Here is a 21178-nt window from a genome sequence, read left to right on the forward strand (position 1 = left end):
ACTAATGACCACCAGCAGCATCAGAGCTTGGAGAAGCCTAATTATGTGACTAAACGGTCACGTGGAATTTGACTGCCTTCATGACTTGTGACCTCTGGTGTGTCGGTAATACGGTCACCGTAACAGCCCTAGTCCGGAGTATGCAGAACGTCCTGAGCTGCAGACTCATTGAAGTAGACGTTTTCATCCAAATCGAGGTTTGTGATTGATGTTCCAATGTCCAGAAGCTGTTTTTGGCCATAGGAAGTTATGGCAGTACATTATGTACAAAAAAAGTTAAGATCAGCTTTAGGCTACCTCAGTCATTTCTCAGAATATCTGGCACAGACGAGTTTAGCAGAATTGGCCATTTTGCCTGCCTGTGTTGTCTTGCAGAGATATAGCTTGTTATTGTTCTGTGGTTATTCCCCTCCAATAGGGAACCACAGTATTTGCAGTCAGCGCACCCCACTGTATTTCAGTTTAGTTTAATTTTCTTTTGTTAGTCAGAAATCCAAGCATTTGTTGTCAGCATTTTAGGTGATATCGCTGAATATTCGAACACTGTCATCACGTTACTGTCCCAAACCTGCATTTGTCAATTTTTTTGTGAAGTGCAATGCATTAAAATCGGTATTTGATTAAGCTAGAAATAAGAAAAAGTAAGCGACAGTGAGCCGATGACGGGGTTGTATAGTAGGTGATGACAAGTTGATAGCTTCCTGGTCATCGCTGGATGCATTCTAATAATGCCTGGTGTGATTAATTATCTTGGCAGTAGCCCTTACCCAGGGTGACAGCACTATGTGACCTTTGCAACGAGACAGTGTGTTTTTATCGTAGACGTTAAAACCAGTAGATAGTGATAGTGCTGACGTCATCCACGTATTCCTATGGAAAACTCCCGATGGCGCATGAAGCCGGAAGTATTAGAATTTGAAGCGCGCCATATTGATGAATGGGGCTGAATGGCACCAAAAAATCACTAAGGATCATGGCGAAGGAGGCCAAAACTAGCGAAGGATCATGGTCGACGTATTCTTTTTCATCCTGCCTGAGATAGTCAGCATTGACGTCTATGGCATGAGGGCGTGAGCCTCATGGGGGGGGGGGGGTGGTGACAGTGGTTTATTTTGTGTGTGTGTGTGTATCTATGCGTGTTTTGTCCATTGTAAAGAATCCATATAGTCTTAGTGGTGTGTCAGGTGTGCGTTATGGAACTTGTCTCACTCACTCATTCTGCTGTCCTTATGGCTTTTCTTCCTTTGTTCGTTCACCTTGGTGTTGATTTGGAAAAAGCATCGGTCATCTGCATGTGTGTTTCTCTGTGTTGGGTGTGTGCTGGTTGGGTGAGGGTGCACTACAGTGTGTGGTGGTAACTGTTTGGTTTGTTGCCTGAATTTTGGTTTTACCAGCCAGTCAACACCTTTTTGTATTTTGGTTTATTGAATGCCCCATATTCTCTCTACATGTCAAAGTGTATGCTCTTAACCTGTTGCTGATCACCCTGTGCCTCTGTACCCCATTTCTCTCTCCCACCCTCTTTCTCTCCACCTCTGTTCCTCTCTCTCCCTGACCCCCTCCCCCTCTTTTCCCTTTCTCCTTATATCCTTCTCTACTCTGCCCCCTTCACTCTTTCTCTTCTCCCTCTCTTCCCCCTCCCCTCTCCAGGGGTAACCGTGAGAGCTCCAGTCGTGCTTCCAGCAGCCGCCAGAGCAGTACGGACAGTGATATGAAGTGCCCGGAGCCGAGGCCCTGGAGTAGCACAGACTCGGACAGCTCCAATAGGACCCTCCGGCCCCCGGTCACAAAGGCATCCAGCTTCTCTGGCATCTCCATTCTGACCAGAGGAGATAGTCTGGGGAGTAACAAGAGCTCACAGGGCTCCTGCAGGGGCTCACGCACTGGTACGTATTTTACGGCACACACACACACACACACACACACACACACACACACACACACACACACACACACACACACACACACACACACACACACACACACAAGCATCTCCATACTGACTAGAGGAGACAGTCTGGGGAGTAACAAAAGCTCATAAATCGTAGAGGAAAGGAATGCTGAGGTGAGTGCAGAAATGTTGAGGAACAGACATTGCGGTTTCTGTATAACTTTGTTTTGACTTGTGTTGTCTTGTTATCTCCTGCAGGTCTGCCCCTGGTGAGTCCAGACGGGTGTCCTCAGCCCCCAGCTCCCCAGCCTGGCCCCTGCCCTGGGGGTCGCAGTCTGCTACCCTGCCCCTCCCAACAGCCCCAGGTCCAGACCCAGCCTCCCCAGACCGCCCTGCTGCCCACTCCACAGCAACACCCCATGGGCAACCACAACCATAATCACAACCACATGATGGCTCAGGTGAGAGAGAAGCTCATGTCACAAACCCTTTTTTTTATTTAAATACCTGGTGATTTAAATGCTGTTTCAGTTTAGAAAAAATAAACTGCAAATGGCTATATTCCTGCATTTTTCCTCTTTTGCCCAGTAACTGCCCTCGGTTTCCTAACCTAAACTCTGTCTCCATCTCCTCCTCCTCCTTCTCCCACTATCTGTCCCTCTGTTAGCCGGTGGGGTCTCTGCAGCCATCTCAGCCTGTGTCCTACTCCTCCTCCTGTCCCCAGGTTCTGCTGCCTGTCTCTCCTCCCCAGCAGTACATGGTACTTCTACCATCCTGTCTCACTATATACAGTGGGGTCTGACATTATTGACACCCTTGATACACCATGAACACAGGCAGTTTGTAAGGAGGTTGGTGTAAATGAGGAATTATCATGTTGTTACAATGTCATTAATCTAATGACTAATAGTGATTGTTTGTGTGACTGACAGTGAGAAAGGCAAGGTATGGAAGGCTCAGTTGCAGTGGAGTGTTCTGTAGTCATAATACACTCACCGTCCAGTTTATTAGGTACAGCACCCCGTTCACAAAAATGGATGAGTCACGTGGCCCTGGCTTGTTAGATAAAGCAGGCAGAATGCATTGAGGCATTCAGTTGCTGTTCGATTGAATGTTAGAATGGGCAAAATGAGTGATCTTTGAGCGTGCCACGACAGTGTTTAGGGTTTACCGAGAATGGTGCGACAAACATAAAAACATCCAGTCAGCGGCAGTCCTGTGGGCGAAAACAGCTTGTTGATGAGGGGTGGAAGGAGAATGGCAAGAATCGTTCAAGCTAACAGGCGGGCCACAAACAGACAAATAACAGTGCAGTACAACAGTGGTGTGCAGAACGGCATCTTGGAACGCACAACTCGTTGGTCCTTGTCACAGATGGGCTATTGCAGCAGACGACCTCACTGGGTTCCACTCCTATCAGCTAAAAACAAGAAGAAGCAGCTCCAGTGGGCACGTGATCACAAACATTGGACAATTGAGGAGTGGAAATACATTGCCTGGAACATGACAGCAAGTTCAGTTTACTGAGTGGCCTGTGCAGTCCCCAGACCTCAACCCAATAGAGCATCTTTGGGATGAGATGGAACTGGCTGTTCGCAGCATGAATGTACCGCCGTCCAATCTGCAGCAACTGCGTGATGCATGGACCAACATCCTTGTGGAACGTTTCCGACACCTTGTAGAATGCCCCGAATAATTCAGGCTGTTCTGGAGGCAAAGGGAGCTCCGACCCGGAACGAGATGGGTGTGCCTAATAAACTGTATATACGGTGGTGTCCAAAAGTATTGACACCCTTGATAAAGATGAGCAAAAATGGCTGTAATAAAATAAATAATTGAAATACTGAGCTATATTGTATGTGCACATGTTTTGTTTATATAATTATTTTATACAAGTACTCAGAGAAAGTAATAAACAATTCTCAAAATGGTAGGTGTCAAAATTGACACCCCTGTTTTCAATACCTTTCAATACCTCACCTCACCTTGCGAGGATAGTCTTTTTCTAAAATGTTTTATGAGTTGAACACATTGGGAGGGATCTTAGACCATTCCTCCATACAGAATCCTTCCAGATCCTTGATATCGTTCATGAACTTTACCCAGTATTGTTACCGTTTTAAACACACCAGTAACTCTAACCCCTCGTCTCTCTCTCTCAGGGTGAGGAGCTGGCCCCCCAGTTCAGCCAGATGACTCTGAGTAGACAGGGTTCCAGCGAGGCCCCGGAGCCCCCCACCATGTACCAGACCCAGGGGCCCACTGTCCTCACCCAGCACCCCCCACCCCAGACTGGCTACATCATGGCCACCACAGGCCAGCCCCTGGCCCCTCTGTCTGGCTACCAGCCTAACTCTGGACACCCCCACCCCCCTCCTCTTCCACCCCCTCCCTCCCAGACCGTCATGCAGCCCCCTCCACCGCCACAGGGATACATGCAGCCGCCTCCCCCGCAACAGGTATTATTTAAAAAAATTTGCAATCAATCACGTTTGTAAAGCCCTTTTTACATCAGCAGTTGTGCACAAATAGAATGAATACAGAGCAGAAGTTGGATATAAGTTGCATTTCCACGAGTTACAGACTGAGAGTATACACACAGCTTGAGAAAGGTAGAGAGAGTCAAACACTTTGGTTAGACAACTTTACCATCAAATGTGAGAAAGTGTCAATGGTGTGATTCCTGTGAAATCGCGGCGGGATTCACACGGCGGTGGTGTGCGCTCTATTCTCTCGCTCTCTCTCTACCTCTACCTCTCTCTACCCCTCTCTCTCTTCTCATCACACTGCCCTCCAGCTGAGTCAGTAATGAGGCGCTTGGAGCCATAAAATATTCATTTATATTCTGGAGGAGAAAACCTCCACGTCATTGACCCTGCACTAGGGGGGTGGGATAATGCCCAAGTAGGAATTTGGCAAATAGCTGCACTGATGTCTTTTACTGGCTTTTGTGAGGAAGTGGCAGTTCTAGTTCTTTTAGCACTTTGTGAGGTAGCTGGTGGCAGTGCTTTCACAGTAGGGAGAATAGCATGGGCAGAGTGAGATTTCTGTAGAGCACTAGTGTTCCTGTAGTGTGCCCTTCAGGACAGCCACTAGCTATAAGGCAGCATGGCTCACAAATGACAGATCGGTCTCTTTCGTAGAGCTAAACAATAGGGGGCTAACTCAGATGGAGTCACGCTCGTAGGGGGGCAAGCAAAACACCCTACACCGCTTGTTGGATGTGCATACGTTACCTTCGAACTTCCATTGTCCTCCAGCAGTTGATTTCTAGTTTGCTCCTCTATTCATGCACCTTGGTTGGAAAGTTAATTTTTCTACCTTCTATGAACGAACTGACTGTGTATTTCTCCCTCCCTCTACCGAACCCCTCCACAGATCCATGTGTCGTATTACCCCCCTGGGCAGTACCCCAGCACGGGGCAGCAGTACCAGCCTGGACCCATGTCTCACCAGGTGTCCTACCCTGCCCAGCACCCAGCTCATACCCAGCACTCCCAGCCCATGCCCCAGCCCACACAGCAGTCTGGTCAGTACCATGCTGTCCCTCTCATGTAACTATCTGACTGTCTTTAAAGTGCTGTACAGTTTAAATTACATCCGACCACGTTCTCGTTCACACACCAATTTCGATTAATCTACTTGGATGGGGGTACCCAATACAACCCCCGCGTATCGTAATGATCCATCCAGCCGTTTTTGAGAACCAAGTACCAGATTTGAATTAGGATCATTATTCCGATGTCAAATTCCGATTTTTGGGGCCAAACGCTAACTACATTCCTACACTTCATATTAAAATGAAGATACACAGTTGCGTGAGAATCTTAATTAGATCCGGTAGGGTGGGTGAAAAGTAAGCAGCTGGGGAAAGCCTGGACTCCTGTACACTGTGTGTATCACTGTGTGTATTTGCTGAATAAACATTTATCAACAGTGTGTTGCGTTTCGGGCATAGAAAACCTTCATCAAGGCATTGATGACCGAATCGCTGCCTACCTGATTTGGCAACGCTGTATTCGGGAGTCCGTTCGGCCACCCAGTCAACACAATCAACAGAAACAACACCAGAAAGGCTCAGATGTCTAAAATAAATCTAATTTGATTTGACACATGCGCCAAATCCAACAGGTGTAGACTTTACGGTGAAATGCTTACTTTACGAGCCCTTTCCCAACAACGCAGAGTTAAAAAGTACAAAAACGAAATGAAAAAACAAGAGGAAATGGTAACACAATAACGAGCCTATATACAAGGAGTACCGGTACTGAGTCAATGTGCAAGAGTACAAGGTAGTTGAGAGGTAATATGTACATGTAGGCAGGGGTAAAAGTGACTAGGCAGTCAGGATAGATAATAAACAGGGTAGCAGCAGGGTGAAGTGTGAAAGTGTGTGTGTGTTGGAGTGTCAGGGTAGTATGTGTGGGTAGAGTTCAGTGAAAACAAAGGTAACAGGGTCAATGCAAATAGTCCGGGTAGCCATTTGATTAACTGTTCAGCAGTCTTATGGCTTGGGGGTTAGAAGCTGTTCCGGTACCACTTGGCGTTCTGGTACCGCTTGCCATGCGGTAGCAGAGAGGACACTCTATACCAGGCGGTGTCAGGAAGGCCCTAAAAAGTCATAGAGGTCCTACCCTCTGTAGGGCCTTGTGGTCGAATGCCAAGCAGTTGCCATACCAAGCGGTGATGCAGCCAGTCAAGATGCTCTCAATGGTGCAACTGTTGGACTTTTTGATATCTCTTAACACAAGGCTCAAGGTCAGCCAAATAATGGTTACCAGGAATAAATGGCTATTTTAGTCACCACATTGTGTAGTTGGGGAGAACAGTACTGATGCAATGAGTCCTGGAAAGTTACCATGATTATACTCATAGGAACCTGAGCATTAAGGCTGCAAGAAGCCTACCCCCTGCTAGACTGTCCTTTGCAACTTTTTAAGCTTCACCCCCTTGGCTTTAGGTGTACATTCTTTTCTTTCTAGACAGCCTGTGTTAACATGACCATGACATGTGCTATGGTCGTCACCAGTAGGTCCAGGGGTAATAGGAGTGCAGCATCCCCAGAATACACACACACACACACACACACACACACACACACACACACACACACCTGTATTAACACACTGCATGTTGTCTCCAGCAGCTCTCCAGACCATGATGCCCAGTCAGCAGCCCCAGTACCAGGGGATGATAGGAGTACCCCAGCAGCCCCAGAACCAGGCCCTCCTCACCTCCCAGAGGCAGAGCATACAAGGACAGGTGACAGGGATGATGGTCCAGTACCCACAGATGCCCTCATATCAGGTACAGTTGGCCCTCAATTCAAGTCAATTCAATACAACTTTATTTATCCTCTCAGGGGCAATTAAGAAAGGCAAATTGCCTGTCTGAATTATTCCTGAGGGGATACATATAGGTATATTGAATTGACATGAATTCCATGCATGATGTCACTCTTAAATCATGCGAGTGTACATGTACGTTTTCGAGTTCCTCAAGGCTCTGTTTTTATTGAATATGATACTTCTCTGTGATGCGATTCCTAGTGTCCGTTTTTTCCAGCTATGTGGATGATAGACAGCTGGTACAGTTCAATGAATCATGGTACATGAACTACCACCCTTATCTTGATAAAAGTCGTACCCAAGTCTTGTCTATTTAACATGTGGATCTAAAGAGGAGCAAGACAACTTCTCTCTTCGATTATCAATATTGATTTCTTATTTAGTTCAAAGACAAACCCCAGAACATGCCTGAACCCCAATAACCTTTTCCCAAGTCAAGTATTCCACAGTGTCATTACTTTACGCACTGTTCTGGCTAAGAGATATCTACAGTGTATCACCTTCTACATCTCCCACCAGGTGCCGGTGGCCAATGAGTCTCAGCAGGTGGTACAGCAGCAGTACCAGCAGCAAGTCATGGTGCCAGTCAGCCAGTCTCTCCAGACTGTCCAGGGGGTACAGGGACCCATGCCAGGCCAAGGCATGCCCATATACTACAGCGTCATCACCCCCACACAACAGAACAGCACAAGGTAGATGCATGAAATATGATTTATACACTGCTCAAAAAAATCAAGGGAACACTTAAACAACCCAATGTAACTCCAAGTCAATCACACTTCTGTGAAATCAAACTGTCCACTTAGGAAGCAACACTGATTGACAATACATTTCACATGCTGTTGTGCAAATGGAATAGACAACAGGTGGAAATTATAGGCAATTAGCAAGACACCCCCAATAAAGGAGTGGTTCTGTAGGTGGTGACCACAGACCACTTCTCAGTTCTTATGCTTCCTGGCTGATGTTTTGGTCACGTTTGAATGCTGGCGGTGCTTTCACTCTAGTGGTAGAATGAGACGGAGTCTACAACCCACACAAGTGGCTCAGGTAGTGCAGCTCATCCAGGATGGCACATCAATACGAGCTGTGGCAAGAAGGTTTGCTGTGTCTGTCAGTGTAGTGTCCAGAGCATGGAGGCGCTACCAGGAGACAGGCCAGTACATCAGGAGACGTGGAGGAGGCCGTAGGAGGGCAACAACCCAGCAGCAGGACTGCTACCTCCGCCTTTGTGCAAGGAGGAGCACTGCCAGAGCCCTGCAAAATGACCTCCAGCAGGCCACAAATGTGCATGTGTCTGCTCAAACGGTCAGAAACAGACTCCATGAGGGTGGTATGAGGGCCCGATGTCCACAGGTGGGGGTTGTGCTTACAGCCCAACACCGTGCAGGACGTTTGGCATTTGCCAGAGAACACCAAGATTGGCAAATTCGCCACTGGCGCCCTGTGCTCTTCACAGATGAAAGCAGGTTCACACTGAGCACATGTGACAGACGTGACAGAGTCTGGAGACGCCGTGGAGAACGTTCTGCTGCCTGCAACATCCTCCAGCATGACCGGTTTGGCGGTGGGTCAGTCATGGTGTGGGGTGGCATTTCTTTGGGGGGCCGCACAGCCCTCCATGTGCTCGCCAGAGGTAGCCTGACTGCCATTAGGTACCGAGTTGAGATCCTCAGACCCCTTGTGAGACCATATGCTGGATGCTTTAGTCCAGGTCTGGGAGGAGATCCCTCAGGACACCATCCGCCACCTCATCAGGAGCATGCCCAGGCGTTGTAGGGAGGTCATACAGGCACGTGGAGGCCACACTCACTGCTGAGCCTCATTTTGACTTGTTTTAAGGACATTACATCAAAGTTGGATCAGCCTGTAGTGTGGTTTTCCACTTTAATTTTGAGTGTGACTCCAAATCCAGACCTCCATGGGTTGATACATTTGATTTCCAGTGATAATTTTTGTGTGATTTTGTTGTCAGCACATTCAACTATGTAAAGAAAAAAGTATTTAATAAGATTATTTCATTCATTCAGGTCTAGGATGTGTTATTTTAGTGTTCCCTTTATTTTTTTGAGCAGTGTATATAACACGCTTTGAACAGATGCTAAAGTGCTTGATATTGTATAGGAAGAACTCCGCTGCTCCCAACGTGTTGCGCACACCTGGGTGATGCCACAGCAGACATTTCGAGCTAGAACCCCAGATAACTTCTTCTTAATAAGTATTAGTAACACTTCTCACTTCTAGAATAACAAAAATGCAATAAAGTACACTTTAAAAACAAAAGCATTACATTAGAATTTGTCTGAACTCCAGGAGCAGAGTAATGGTCTGAATCCATCCAGGTATGAATTAAGTTGTTTAACACTATCTGTAACAAGAAGTGTGCTGCCAGTGCGTCTATCTGTAACAAGTTCTCCTGCTGACACGCCAACCGCTTGAATGCACTCTAAGTGTTTGACAATCAGAAGTCATTACAAACTATTGAATACGATAGAAACTCAAATGACTGGCATCAATAAGCCACCTCTTTAACACTTTAATCTGTATTTCCTGTGACACACACACACACACACACACACACACTTGCTGCTTTCACATTCCTTCTACACGCTTGCTAAACAAAATATTAGCATTGTAATTGAAGCCTAGCAGACCGCAGCTTGTCGATGTGATATGCCTACCGTTTGGATGTGGAGGGCTGCCAAGTGCTTACACAGTGTGTGTGTCGCTGTGTGTGTGTGTGTCTCTCAGTCCATCAGTGGGGTACCTGCAGCCCAGCTCCGAGCAGTACCAGATGAGCCAGTCTCCGTCCCCCTGCAACCCTCAGCAGATGCCGCAGCAATATTCAGGTGACAGTTAATCTGGTCCACTCTGAAACCGAAGAAAGGCCACATAGAGATGTTTTCGGAATTTGTTGATTACGTCAATCACCTGTGTTAGTACTGGCCTTGACATATAAGCCTAGACCAGGGTTGCGCCTAGGAGGTTGCAACAAACTGTACATGGGCCATGACAGATAGAAATGCCACAAACAGAGCTATCATGATTCCTAACTCTACTTTCCTAACAATACAGAAAGTCTGTTCTGCACTATATCTTTTTCAGGACACTTCACAATATTGTGTCCTACTAAATGTGGCCTTGCCTGGGTTGAAGAACACTGCTCGACTGTGTAACTTCATTCAACTTTGTCTGTGTGTGCTACAGGAGTGCCGCCCCCAGGCCCCGGAGTGATGGTCATGCAGCTTAGCGTCCCCAACGGACCGCAGCCTACCCAGAACCCTCCTCTGGTACAGTGGAACCCCTGCAAATACTACAGCCTAGAGCAGAGGCCCAGCAAGCCTGGAGAACTCTACAAACCAGACAACACACAACAGGTACACTCTACCACTATACTCATACCTCTCTCACTCACATACTCTCACTCACATACAATACAGCATACACATACTGTATAGCATTCATATAAAGGATCCTTGAGGAGTTCTGACTCTGTCTCTTGGAGTTCTGACCCCCCCCCCCCCCCCCCCCTTTCCTCACCAGGCCAGTACCCAGATGAGCAGTCCCCTGGCCTCCCCCACCCAGTCCCCCACTCTCTCCCCCTCAGGCAGCGTGAGCAGCGTCTGTCCTGGCCTCGGCCCCCTGCCCCTACTGTCACAGTTCCCTCGGCCCGGACCAGGGCCTGCGCAAGGTAATAACACATGGACACACACGCAGACATGGAGGCACACATGCAGTCAAACACACACACACACACACAGTCACGCTCGTGCACATACATGTGTATATACAGTGCTTTCGGAAAGTATTCAGACCCTTTAACTTTTTCCGCTTTTTGTTAGCCTTATTTTAAAACAGCCCACTTGGAGTTTGCCAAAAGGCACCTAAAGACTCTCAGACCATGAGAAACAAGATTATCTGGTTTGATGAAACCCAGATTGAACTCTTTGGCCTGAATGCCAAGCGTCACGTCTGGAGGGAACCTGGCACCATCTCTACGGTGACGCATGGTGGTGGCAGCATTATGCTGTGGGGATGTTTTTCAGCGTCAGGTACTGGGAGATTAGTCAGGATCGAGGGAAAGATTAATGGAGCAAAGTACAGAGAGATCCTTGATGATAAACTGCTCCAGAGTGCTCAGGACCTCAGACTGGGGTGAAAGTTCACCTTCCAACAGGACAACAACCCTAAGTACACAGCCAAGACAACGCAGGAGTGGCTTCGGGACAAGTCTCTGAATGTCCTTGAGTGGCCCAGCCAGAGCCTGGACTTGAGCCCGATCTAACATCTCTGGAGAGACCTGAAAATAGCTGTGCAGCGACACTCCCCATCCAACCTGACAGAGCTTGAGAGGATCTGCAGAGAAGAATGGGAGAAACTCCCCAAATACATGTGTGCCAAGCTTGTAGCGTCATACCCAAGAAGACTCGAGGCTGTAATCGTTGCCAAAGGTGCTTCAACAAAGTACTGAGTAAAGGGTCTGAATACTTATGTAAATGTGATATTTCCGTTTTTTTATTTTCTATAAATTTGTATATTTCTAAAAACATGTTTTTTCTTTGTCATTATGGGGTATTGTGTGTAGATTGATGACGGGGGGAGAAAAACGATTTAATCAATTTTAGAATAAGGCTGTAACGTAGCAAAATGTGGAAAAAGTCAAGGGGTCTGAATACTTTCCGAAAACACTGAGTGTACAAAATATTAAGAACACCTGTGCGTTCCATGACATAGAATGACCAGGTGAAAGCTATGATCCTTTATTGATGTCACTTGTTAAATCCACTTCAATCAGTGTAGATGAAGGGGAGGAGACAGGTTAAAGAAGGATTTTCAAGCCTTGACAGTTGAGACATGGATTGGTTATGGGGTATGGTAGTAGGTGCCAGGCACTCCGGTTTGTGTCAAGAACTGTAACATTGCACATTTTTCACGTTCAACAGTTTCCAGTGTGTATCAAGAATGGTCCACCACCCAAAGGACATCCAGCCAATTTGACACAACTGTGGGAAGCATTGGAGTCAACATGGGCCAGCATGGGCCAGCATCCCAGCGGAATGCCTTGGACACCTTATAGAGTCCATGCACGATGAATTGAGGCTGTTCTGAGGGCGGGGGGGGGGGGTGCAACTCAATATTGGGAAGGTGTTCCGAGTGTTTGGTATACTCAGTGTATATGCACACTGTATACACACTCTCTCACACACTACACTGACACTTTCACACAAAACCCATATCGTATCTATTGTGATGCCTATTCACCTTTATGTAAATATACTGAACAAAAATATAAACGAAACATGCAACAATTTCAACGATTTGACTGAGTTACAGTTCATATAAGGAAATCAGTCAATTGAAATAAATTCATTAGGCCCTAATCTATGGATTTCACATCACTGGGCAGGGGTGCAGCCATGGGTGGGCCTTGGAGGGCATAGGCCCACCCACTTGGGAGCCAGTCCCAGCCAATCAGAATGAGGTTTTTCCCCATCTAAAATGACAGAGTCAGCTTATGGTAGAGAAATTAACATTAAATTATCTGGAAACAGCTCTGGTGGGGCCTCCCGAGTATCGCAGCGGTCTAAGGCACTGCATTGCAGTGCTGGAGGCGTCACTACACATCCGGGATCGATCCCAGCAGCCGGCCACGACCGGGAGACCCATGAGGCGCCGCATAATTGGCCCAGCGTCGTCCGGGTAAGAGGAGGGTTTGGGATGTCCTTTTCCCATCGCGCTCTAGCGACTCATGTGGCGGGCCGGGCGCGTGCACGCTGACACGGTCACCAGTTGGATGGTGTTTCCTCAGACACATTGGTGCGGCTGACTTCCGGGTTAAGCGAGCAGTGTGTCAAGAAGCAGTGCGGCTTGGCAGGGTCGTGTTTCGGAGGATGTTTCTTGAGACATCTGTGACTAAACTGCACATTTTAAAGTGGCCTTTCATTGTCCCCAGCACAACATTTACATTTACATTTTAGTCATTTAGCAGACGCTCTTATCCAGAGCGACTTACATGAGCAATTAGGGTTAAGTGCCTTGCTCAAGGGCACATCGACAGATTTTTCATCTAGTCGGCTCAGGGATTAGAACCAGCGACCTTTCGGTTACTGGCACAACGCTCTTAACCACTAAGCTACCTGCCACAAGGTGCACCTGTGTAATGATCATGCTGTTTAAAAAGCTTATTGAAATGCCACACCTGTCAGGTGGATGGATTATCTTGGAGAAATGCTCACTAAAAGGGATGTAAACAGAGTTGTGCAAAAACATTTTGAGAGAAATAAGCTTTTTGTGCGAATGGAAAATGTCTGTGAACTTTTATTTCAGCTCATGAAACATGGGACCAACACCTTACATGTTGCGTTTATATTTTTGTTCAGTGAAAATAAATTATTACAAGGTTGAAATAACATTCCTTTATGTGCACGTTTTTGTTATTAATGTATTCATTAATGTAGCCTATTAGTAGGTTTATGAATAAAAATGTTTAATTTATACTGTCTATAAGGAAGGCAATGGAAGGTATTTATTTTATACAATATTCTGCCCATATTAATAAAACATTTTTAGGGCCTAAGTGAACCAATATATGAGAGCCTTCAGACAGATTTAAACAAGTTTTTAAATGAGTTTCCCCACAGAAGAGATATGAGAGCCTTCGAGTTTCCCCACGACGGCGCCACCACCAGCGCGTTATTCCCCAGCCAATCGCGCAAGCGCAGACGAAAGAGTCAGCGATAAAGGAGTTTGCTTCTCCTACAGCCTTCGCTGTAAAATATAATGCGCTGCTTTGGTTAAGACGAGACCCTGGTTCTTGATCTTTCACCCACTTCCACACTGGCCTGTTTATGACCTTTCCATTTGGTCTTTGGCCAGCCACCAATAGGCCCCGAGAACCTGACCTTGCGTTACTCACCTTACCCTCATGGCTGGCACTGACCCAGACACACACACACATAACATGCCCTCTCACTAGTGCTGAGCAATTAGTGCTTTTTGAGGTCGATTACGGTGCAATCATTTTTTTAAACATGAAATGCACTATGCATTATGTGGGTAGAATGCTGTAACAACACAGAATAAAACAATTAATAAAAGTCACATGATGGTAGTGACTGCTCGTTACTGCTTATTTACATGTTGGTCATTTAGCAGACACTCTTATCCAGAGTGACTTACAGTTAGTGAGTGCATACATTTTTTCATACTGGTCCCCTGTGGGAATCGAACCCACAACCCTGGCGTTGCAAACGCCATGCTCTACCAACTGAGCTACAGGGGACTGGTTATCACTTATTAACCATTTATTCACATTACTTTAATAAAATATTTCAGTTGTGTATATTACATTTGTTTTATTTGATGACTTTTTTTCATTCCAAGTACTTTAACATCTATATACAGTGAGGGGAAAAAAGTATTTGATCCCCTGCTGATTTTGTATGTTTGCCCACTGACAAAGAAATTATCAGTCTATAATTTTAATGGTAGGTTTATTTGAACTGTGAGAGACAGAATAACAACAACAACAAATCCAGAAAAACCCATGTCAAAAATGTTATAAATTGATTTGCATTTTAATGAGGGAAATAAGTATTTGACCCCCTCTCAATCAGAAAGATTTCTGGCTCCCAGGTGTCTTTTATACAGGTAACGAGCTGAGATTAGGAGCACACTCTTAAAGGGAGTGCTCCTAATCTCAGTTTGTTACCTGTATAAAAGACACCTGTCCACAGAAGCAATCAATCAATCAGATTCCAAACTCTCCACCATGGCCAAGACCAAAGAGCTCTCCAAGGATGTCAGGGACAAGATTGTAGACCTACACAAGGCTGGGATGGGCTACAGGACAATAGGCAAGCAGCTTGGTGAGAAGGCAACAAGTGTTGGTGCAATTATTAGAAAATGGAAGAAGTTCAAGATGACTGTCAATCACCCTCGGTCTGGGGCTCTATGCAAGATCTCACCTTGTGGGGCATCAATGATCATGAGGAAGGTGAGGGATCAGCCCAGAACTAAACGGCAGGACCTGGTCAATGACCTGAAGAGAGCTGGGACCACAGTCTCAAAGAAAACCATTAGTAACACACTACGCCGTTATGGATTAAAATCCTGCAGCGCACTCAAAGTCCCCCTGCTCAAGCCAGCGCATGTCCAGGCCCGTCTGAAGTTTGCCAATGACCATCTGGATGATCCAGATGAGGAATGGGAGAAGGTCATGTGGTCTGATGAGACAAAAATAGAGCTTTTTGGTCTAAACTCCACTCGCTGTGTTTGGAGGAAGAAGAAGGATGAGTACATCCCCAAGAACACCATCCCAACCGTGAAGCATGGAGGTGGAAACATCATTCTTCGGGGATGCTTTTCTGCAAAGGGGACAGGACGACTGCACCGTCTTGAGGGGAGGATGGATTTGGCCATGTATCGCGAGATCTTGGCCAACAACCTCCTTCCCTCAGTAAGAGCATTGAAGATGGGTCGTGGCTGGGTCTTCCAGCATGACTATGACCCGAAACATACAGCCAGGGCAACTAAGGAGTGGATCCGTAAGAAGCATCTCAAGGTCCTGGAGTGGCCTAGCCAGTCTCCAGACCTGAACCCAATAGAAAATCTTTGGGGGGAGCTGAAAGTCCGTATTGCCCAGCGACAGCCCCGAAACCTGAAGGATCTGGAGAAGGTCTGTATGGAGGAGTGGGCCAAAATCCCTGCTGCAGTGTGTGCAAACCTGGTCAAGACCTACAGGAAACTCTGTAATTGCAAACAAAGGTTTCTGTACCAAATATTAAGTTCTGCTTTTCTGATGTATCAAATATTTATGTCATGCAATAAAATGCAAATTAATTACTTAAAAATCATGCAATGTGATTTTCTTGATTTTTGTTTTAGATTCCGTCTCTCACAGTTGAAGTGTACCTATGATAAAAATTACAGACCTCTACATGCTTTGTAAGTAGGAAAACCTGCAAAATCGGCAGTGTATCAAATACTTCTTCTCCCCACTGTACATGCCCATCTGAAGTTTGCCAATGAACATCTCAAATCAAATCAAATCAAATCAAATTTTATTGGTCACATGCGCCGAATACAACAGGTGCAGACATTACAGTGAAATGCTTACTTACAGCCCTTAACCAACAGTGCATTTATAAAAAAATAGAAATAAAAAAAGTGTTAAGAAAAAAATTTGCAGAAGTAAAATAAATGAATGATTCAGAGGAGAACTGGGTGAAAGTGTTGTGGTCAGATGAGACCAAAATGGAGCTCTTTGGCACCAACTCAACTCACCGTGCTTGGAGGAGGAGGAATGCTGCCTATGACCCCAAGAACACCATCCCCACCGTCAAACATGGAGGTGGAAACATTATGCTTTAGGGGTGTTTTTCTGCTAAGGGGACAGGACAACTTCACTGCATCAAAGGGACGATGGACGGGGCCATGTACCGTCAAATCTTGGGTGAGAACCTCTTTCCCTCAGCCAGGGCATTGAAAATTGGTCGTGGATGGGTATTCCAGCATGACAATGACCCAAAACACACGGCCAAGGCAACAAAGGAGTGGCTCAAGAAGAAGCACATTAAGGTCCTGGAGTGGCCTAGCCAGTCTCCAGACCTTAATCCCATAGAAAATCTGTGGAGGGAGCTGAAGGTTCGAGTTGCCAAACGTCAGGCTCGAAACCTTAATGACTTGGAGAAGATCTGCAAAGAGGAGTGGAACAAAATCCCTCCTGAGATGTGTGCAAACCTGGTGGCCAACTACAAGAAACGTCTGACCTCTGTTATTGCCAACAAGGGTTTTGCCACCAAGTACTAAGTCATGTTTTGCAGAGGGGTCAAATACTTATTTCCCCTCATTAAAATGCAAATCATTTTATAACAGTTTTGACATGCGTTTTTCTGGATTTTTTTGTTGTTTATCTGTCTCTCACTGTTCAAATAAACCTACCATTAAAATTATAGACTGATCATTTCTTTGTCAGTGGGCAAACTTACAAAATCCGCAGGGGATCAAATACTTTTTTCCCTCACTGTAGCTGCTGCCTATGCTGTCTGACAAAATCACTATTTTAGTAGTTCTTCAAAGTAAATAAGGCATACTTTTATGACTGACTGCTGAATGCCAACTATCAATTACATTTACATTTACATTTTAGTCATTTAGCAGACGCTCTTATCCAGAGCGACTTACAGGAGCAATTAGGGTTAAGTGCCTTGCTCAAGGGCACATTAACGTCATTTAGCAGACGCTCTTAGCCAGAGCGACTCACAAATTGGTGCGTTCACCCTATAGCCAGTGGGATAACCACTTTACAATTTGGGGTGGGGGGGTAGAAGGATTACTTTATCCTATCCCAGGTATTCCTTAAAGAGGTGGGGTTTCAAATGTCTCCGGAAGGTGGTGAGTGACTCCGCTGTCCTGGCGTCGTGAGGGAGCTTGTTCCACCATTGGGGTGCCAGAGCAGCGAACAGTTTTGACTGGGCTGAGCGGGAACTATGCTTCCGCAGAGGAAGGGGAGCCAGCAGGCCAGAGGTGGATGAACGCAATGCCCTCGTTTGGGTGTAGGGACTGATCAGAGCCTGAAGGTACAGAGGTGCCGTTCCCCTCACTGCTCCATAGGCAAGCACCATGGTCTTGTAGCGGATGCGAGCTTCAACTGGAAGCCAGTGGAGTGTGCGGAGGAGGGGGGTGACGTGAGAGAACTTGGGAAGGTTGAACACCAGACGGGCTGCGGCATTCTGGATGAGTTGTAGGGGTTTAATGGCACAGGCAGGGAGGCCAGCCAACAGCGAGTTGCAGTAGTCCAGCCGGGAGATGACAAGTGCCTGGATTAGGACCTGTGCCGCTTCCTGTGTAAGGCAGGGTCGTACTCTCCGAATGTTGTAGAGCATGAACCTGCAGGAGCGGGTCACCGCCTTGATGTTGGCGGAGAACGACAGGGTGTTGTCCAGGGTCACGCCTAGGCTCTTCGCACTCTGGGAGGAGGACACAGCGGAGTTGTCAACCGTGATGACGAGATCATGGAACGGGCAGTCCTTCCCCGGGAGGAAGAGCAGCTCCGTCTTGCCAGGGTTCAGCTTGAGGTGGTGATCCGTCATCCATACTGATATGTCTGCCAGACATGCAGAGATGCGATTCAATCACTTAGATCATGTATTTTCTCGTGCATTCCTGTCACAGACCGGACAAGTAGGTGCACAATGGGTTAAGGTCATAGTTTATCACAGAAAATGTAGTAATTAACAATGTAGAATATTGGCCTGTTGGAAACTACAACTCCCTACTACATCGCACAGTTCAGGTTTGATCTGAGTTATCTCTAGAGAATGTGCGCAATGAGCTCACAGAAGAAAACCCCCAAAAATGGAATCCAAATAATTGAACCGACGTTGGTCTATTAGTTGTTTATTATATTTCTGTTTGTGTTGTGCAGGTGACGGGCGCTACTCTCTTTTGGGTCAGCCTCTCCAGTACAGCCTCTGTCCCCCTCTCATGCACAGCCAGACAAACTACAGCTCACATCAGGTACTACCTCTCTCCCCCTCTATCTCTCTCTCTCCCCATCCCTCCCTTCTCACCCTCCTTGAAGCACACTGCAGCTACTCCTCCAGCCATCCCTCCCTCCACTCCATTCCTGCATATCTACTAGCCTGTAACCTTGTTGACACTTTTGCTGTTGGTGTGTTGCAGAGCCAAGTAGGAATGAAGCATGGTGCGAGAGGGAAGAGGCAGACACTGAAGTCTCAATCTACAGATCTGGGCGCCACTGACGTAGGTAAGACAACACAGACGTCTCCATTACGGTCTATATGGTATATCTACAGTATATTTTGTGCTTTCACGATCCAGATGACCTCAGGACTCAAGGTTTGGGCCTCTCTATGATTCAGTACATTTGACTTACGTCCTGCACACACACACACATCCAGAACACAAATACTAGATTTTTTTATTAATTCATTTATTTCATTGTACCTTTTATTTTACCAGGCAGGTCAATTAAGAACACATTCTTATTTACAATGATGGCCTGGAATGGGTCTGATTGTATGGAAGTTGTATTAGTGTCTGATCTCTCTCCTCCCTGTCTCCAGTGGTGAGTCGGGTGCTGGAGGTGACTGATCTCCCAGAGGGCATTAGTCGTCCAGAGGCTGAGAAGCTCTTCAACCAGCTTTCCATGTGTGGTGCCAAAATCCAGTGGCTCAAGGACCCAGTGGCGGGGGGCCGTGGAGGCTATGGTGGCCCAGGAGTGCATCACGGTCCTGGGCATGGTCCTGGGGCTGGAGGGGGGAAAGGTGACTGCCCCGGCAGTGACCCAGCTCACCTCTACACAGTGGTGGCTGTGTTCCCCTCCACCATGGCTGCACAGAGTGCTTCCTTTAAACTCAACAACAGTGGGGTCAGCCTCTTCAAACTGAGGGCCGCCAAAAAGAACTATGACCTGAGAGTCCTGGAGAGGGCCAGCTCCCAGTGAAGAGAAAGAGAGGGGGGACGAAGAAAGAAAGACTTTTGGAAAGGAGGAGTGGAAAGGAGTTGGACTGAGGGGAAAAGATGGATAAGACGTCACACATTAAAGGGAAGGGGTGAACACAGAACACAAATGGAGAGGATGGTGTTTGCAAAATATACAATTATTGTTTTTGATTGTTTTATTTTATATTATTGATACCTTAAGAGCACATAAGATACGTGAGCATGTGGATCACTGTTGCCATGTATGAGTGCCATCACACACACACACACAAACACACACATTCTTATGTACAGACGGGCAACAGGATCACGTAGCACACACCTGAACACACTAGACAGTTCAACCTCAGTCCATCCTTCCCCTCCCTCCCCCTGCTCTCCTCCAGCCTTCCTCCTTTTTCTTTCTAATACCCTCTCTTACACTCCCGCCGCGTGTCTCATGCTCTCTTCTTCTCTGCATAACCCCACTCAATCCTCTCTCCTCTTGCTTTCTGTTTGCCTTATACTGCTGTTGTGGGTTTCTGTATTGCGCTGTTTTTCTCAGAAGAGTATTGTTCTTTTTCGGTTCGATATATTTATATATTGATGTAAGGAATAAATCTATATATTCAGTGATTTTTTTCAGTGGATAAGTTTAGGACCCCCTTTATGATACCCTCTCTTTCCCCTACCTCACGCCTCCAACTTACCCCTTCCTACCCTACCCCTCTTACCCCGTTCTATCCTACTCCACTACCATATCCTCTACCCTTACTCTCCCAACTTACCCCATTGTCCAAATGTACCCTGTGCTTCCCCAACCCACTACCCTGTTACTTCTTACCCATTCTCCCCCACCCCACTATCCCAAATTACCCCTTTCTCCCCTACCTTACGACCTCAATTTACCCCATGTTCGCCCACCCCAATACCCAAACTACCTCGTTCTCCGCCACCCCTCTGAACCCAATATACCCCACTACCCCCAACTTACCTCTAACCCACTCTCTCATCCTCATTGTGCTTGCGTTTTTCGTTGACAGCTGTGCAGAACGTATCAGAATAAATAGTTAAAAGTGCACAATGATTGCATAATGTCTGCTGTAAATTTTATTTAATCTGTTATTTTTTGTTTGTTTTTAAAAATATAAAAGCAACAAAAAAAATACTGTCTGTCGTCATTGTTTGAACAGATCTGGGTGGAATCTTTGCTGTGGGATTTATTTAATCAATTTGACTTCTATCTAATCTCTGTAACACACAAGGTGAATCATGAGATTGAGGTGCATTTTGCAGTTTACGGAACACAGACTTCCTTATATCCAAGGAATTTATTAAGTTCCGGGGGTATTATGATGCATCTGACAGTTGCTCCTTTTTTTATTTTTTATTCCTTGCTTCTATCCCATGGAATGAAATAGAACACTCAGTGGCCAGTTTATTAGGTACAACCATCTTGTATGGGGTCAGACCCCCCTTTGCCTCCAGAACA

General features: G+C 46.4%; 1 protein-coding gene across 1 annotated transcript in view; it reads left to right on the forward strand.

The window, feature by feature from the left end:
- The window catches only part of r3hdm2 (R3H domain containing 2), a 34637-nt gene extending 13853 nt beyond the window's left edge, over positions 1 to 20784 (forward strand). The window contains exons 12-24 of the mRNA XM_084167327.1: positions 1651 to 1886; positions 2150 to 2352; positions 2559 to 2651; positions 4054 to 4350; positions 5270 to 5420; positions 7038 to 7198; positions 7759 to 7931; positions 9991 to 10088; positions 10447 to 10616; positions 10783 to 10930; positions 18668 to 18759; positions 18925 to 19009; positions 19329 to 20784. Of these exons, the coding sequence (XP_084023453.1) occupies positions 1651 to 1886; positions 2150 to 2352; positions 2559 to 2651; positions 4054 to 4350; positions 5270 to 5420; positions 7038 to 7198; positions 7759 to 7931; positions 9991 to 10088; positions 10447 to 10616; positions 10783 to 10930; positions 18668 to 18759; positions 18925 to 19009; positions 19329 to 19708 (2287 nt within the window). The 3' untranslated portion in view covers positions 19709 to 20784. The remainder of the gene's footprint in view (positions 1 to 1650; positions 1887 to 2149; positions 2353 to 2558; positions 2652 to 4053; positions 4351 to 5269; positions 5421 to 7037; positions 7199 to 7758; positions 7932 to 9990; positions 10089 to 10446; positions 10617 to 10782; positions 10931 to 18667; positions 18760 to 18924; positions 19010 to 19328) is intronic.
- The last annotated feature ends 394 nt before the right edge of the window (positions 20785 to 21178 follow it).

The sequence above is a fragment of the Coregonus lavaretus genome (assembly GCF_964263955.1).
Source record: "Coregonus lavaretus genome assembly, chromosome: 8".
NCBI classification, from domain to species: domain Eukaryota; kingdom Metazoa; phylum Chordata; class Actinopteri; order Salmoniformes; family Salmonidae; genus Coregonus; species Coregonus lavaretus.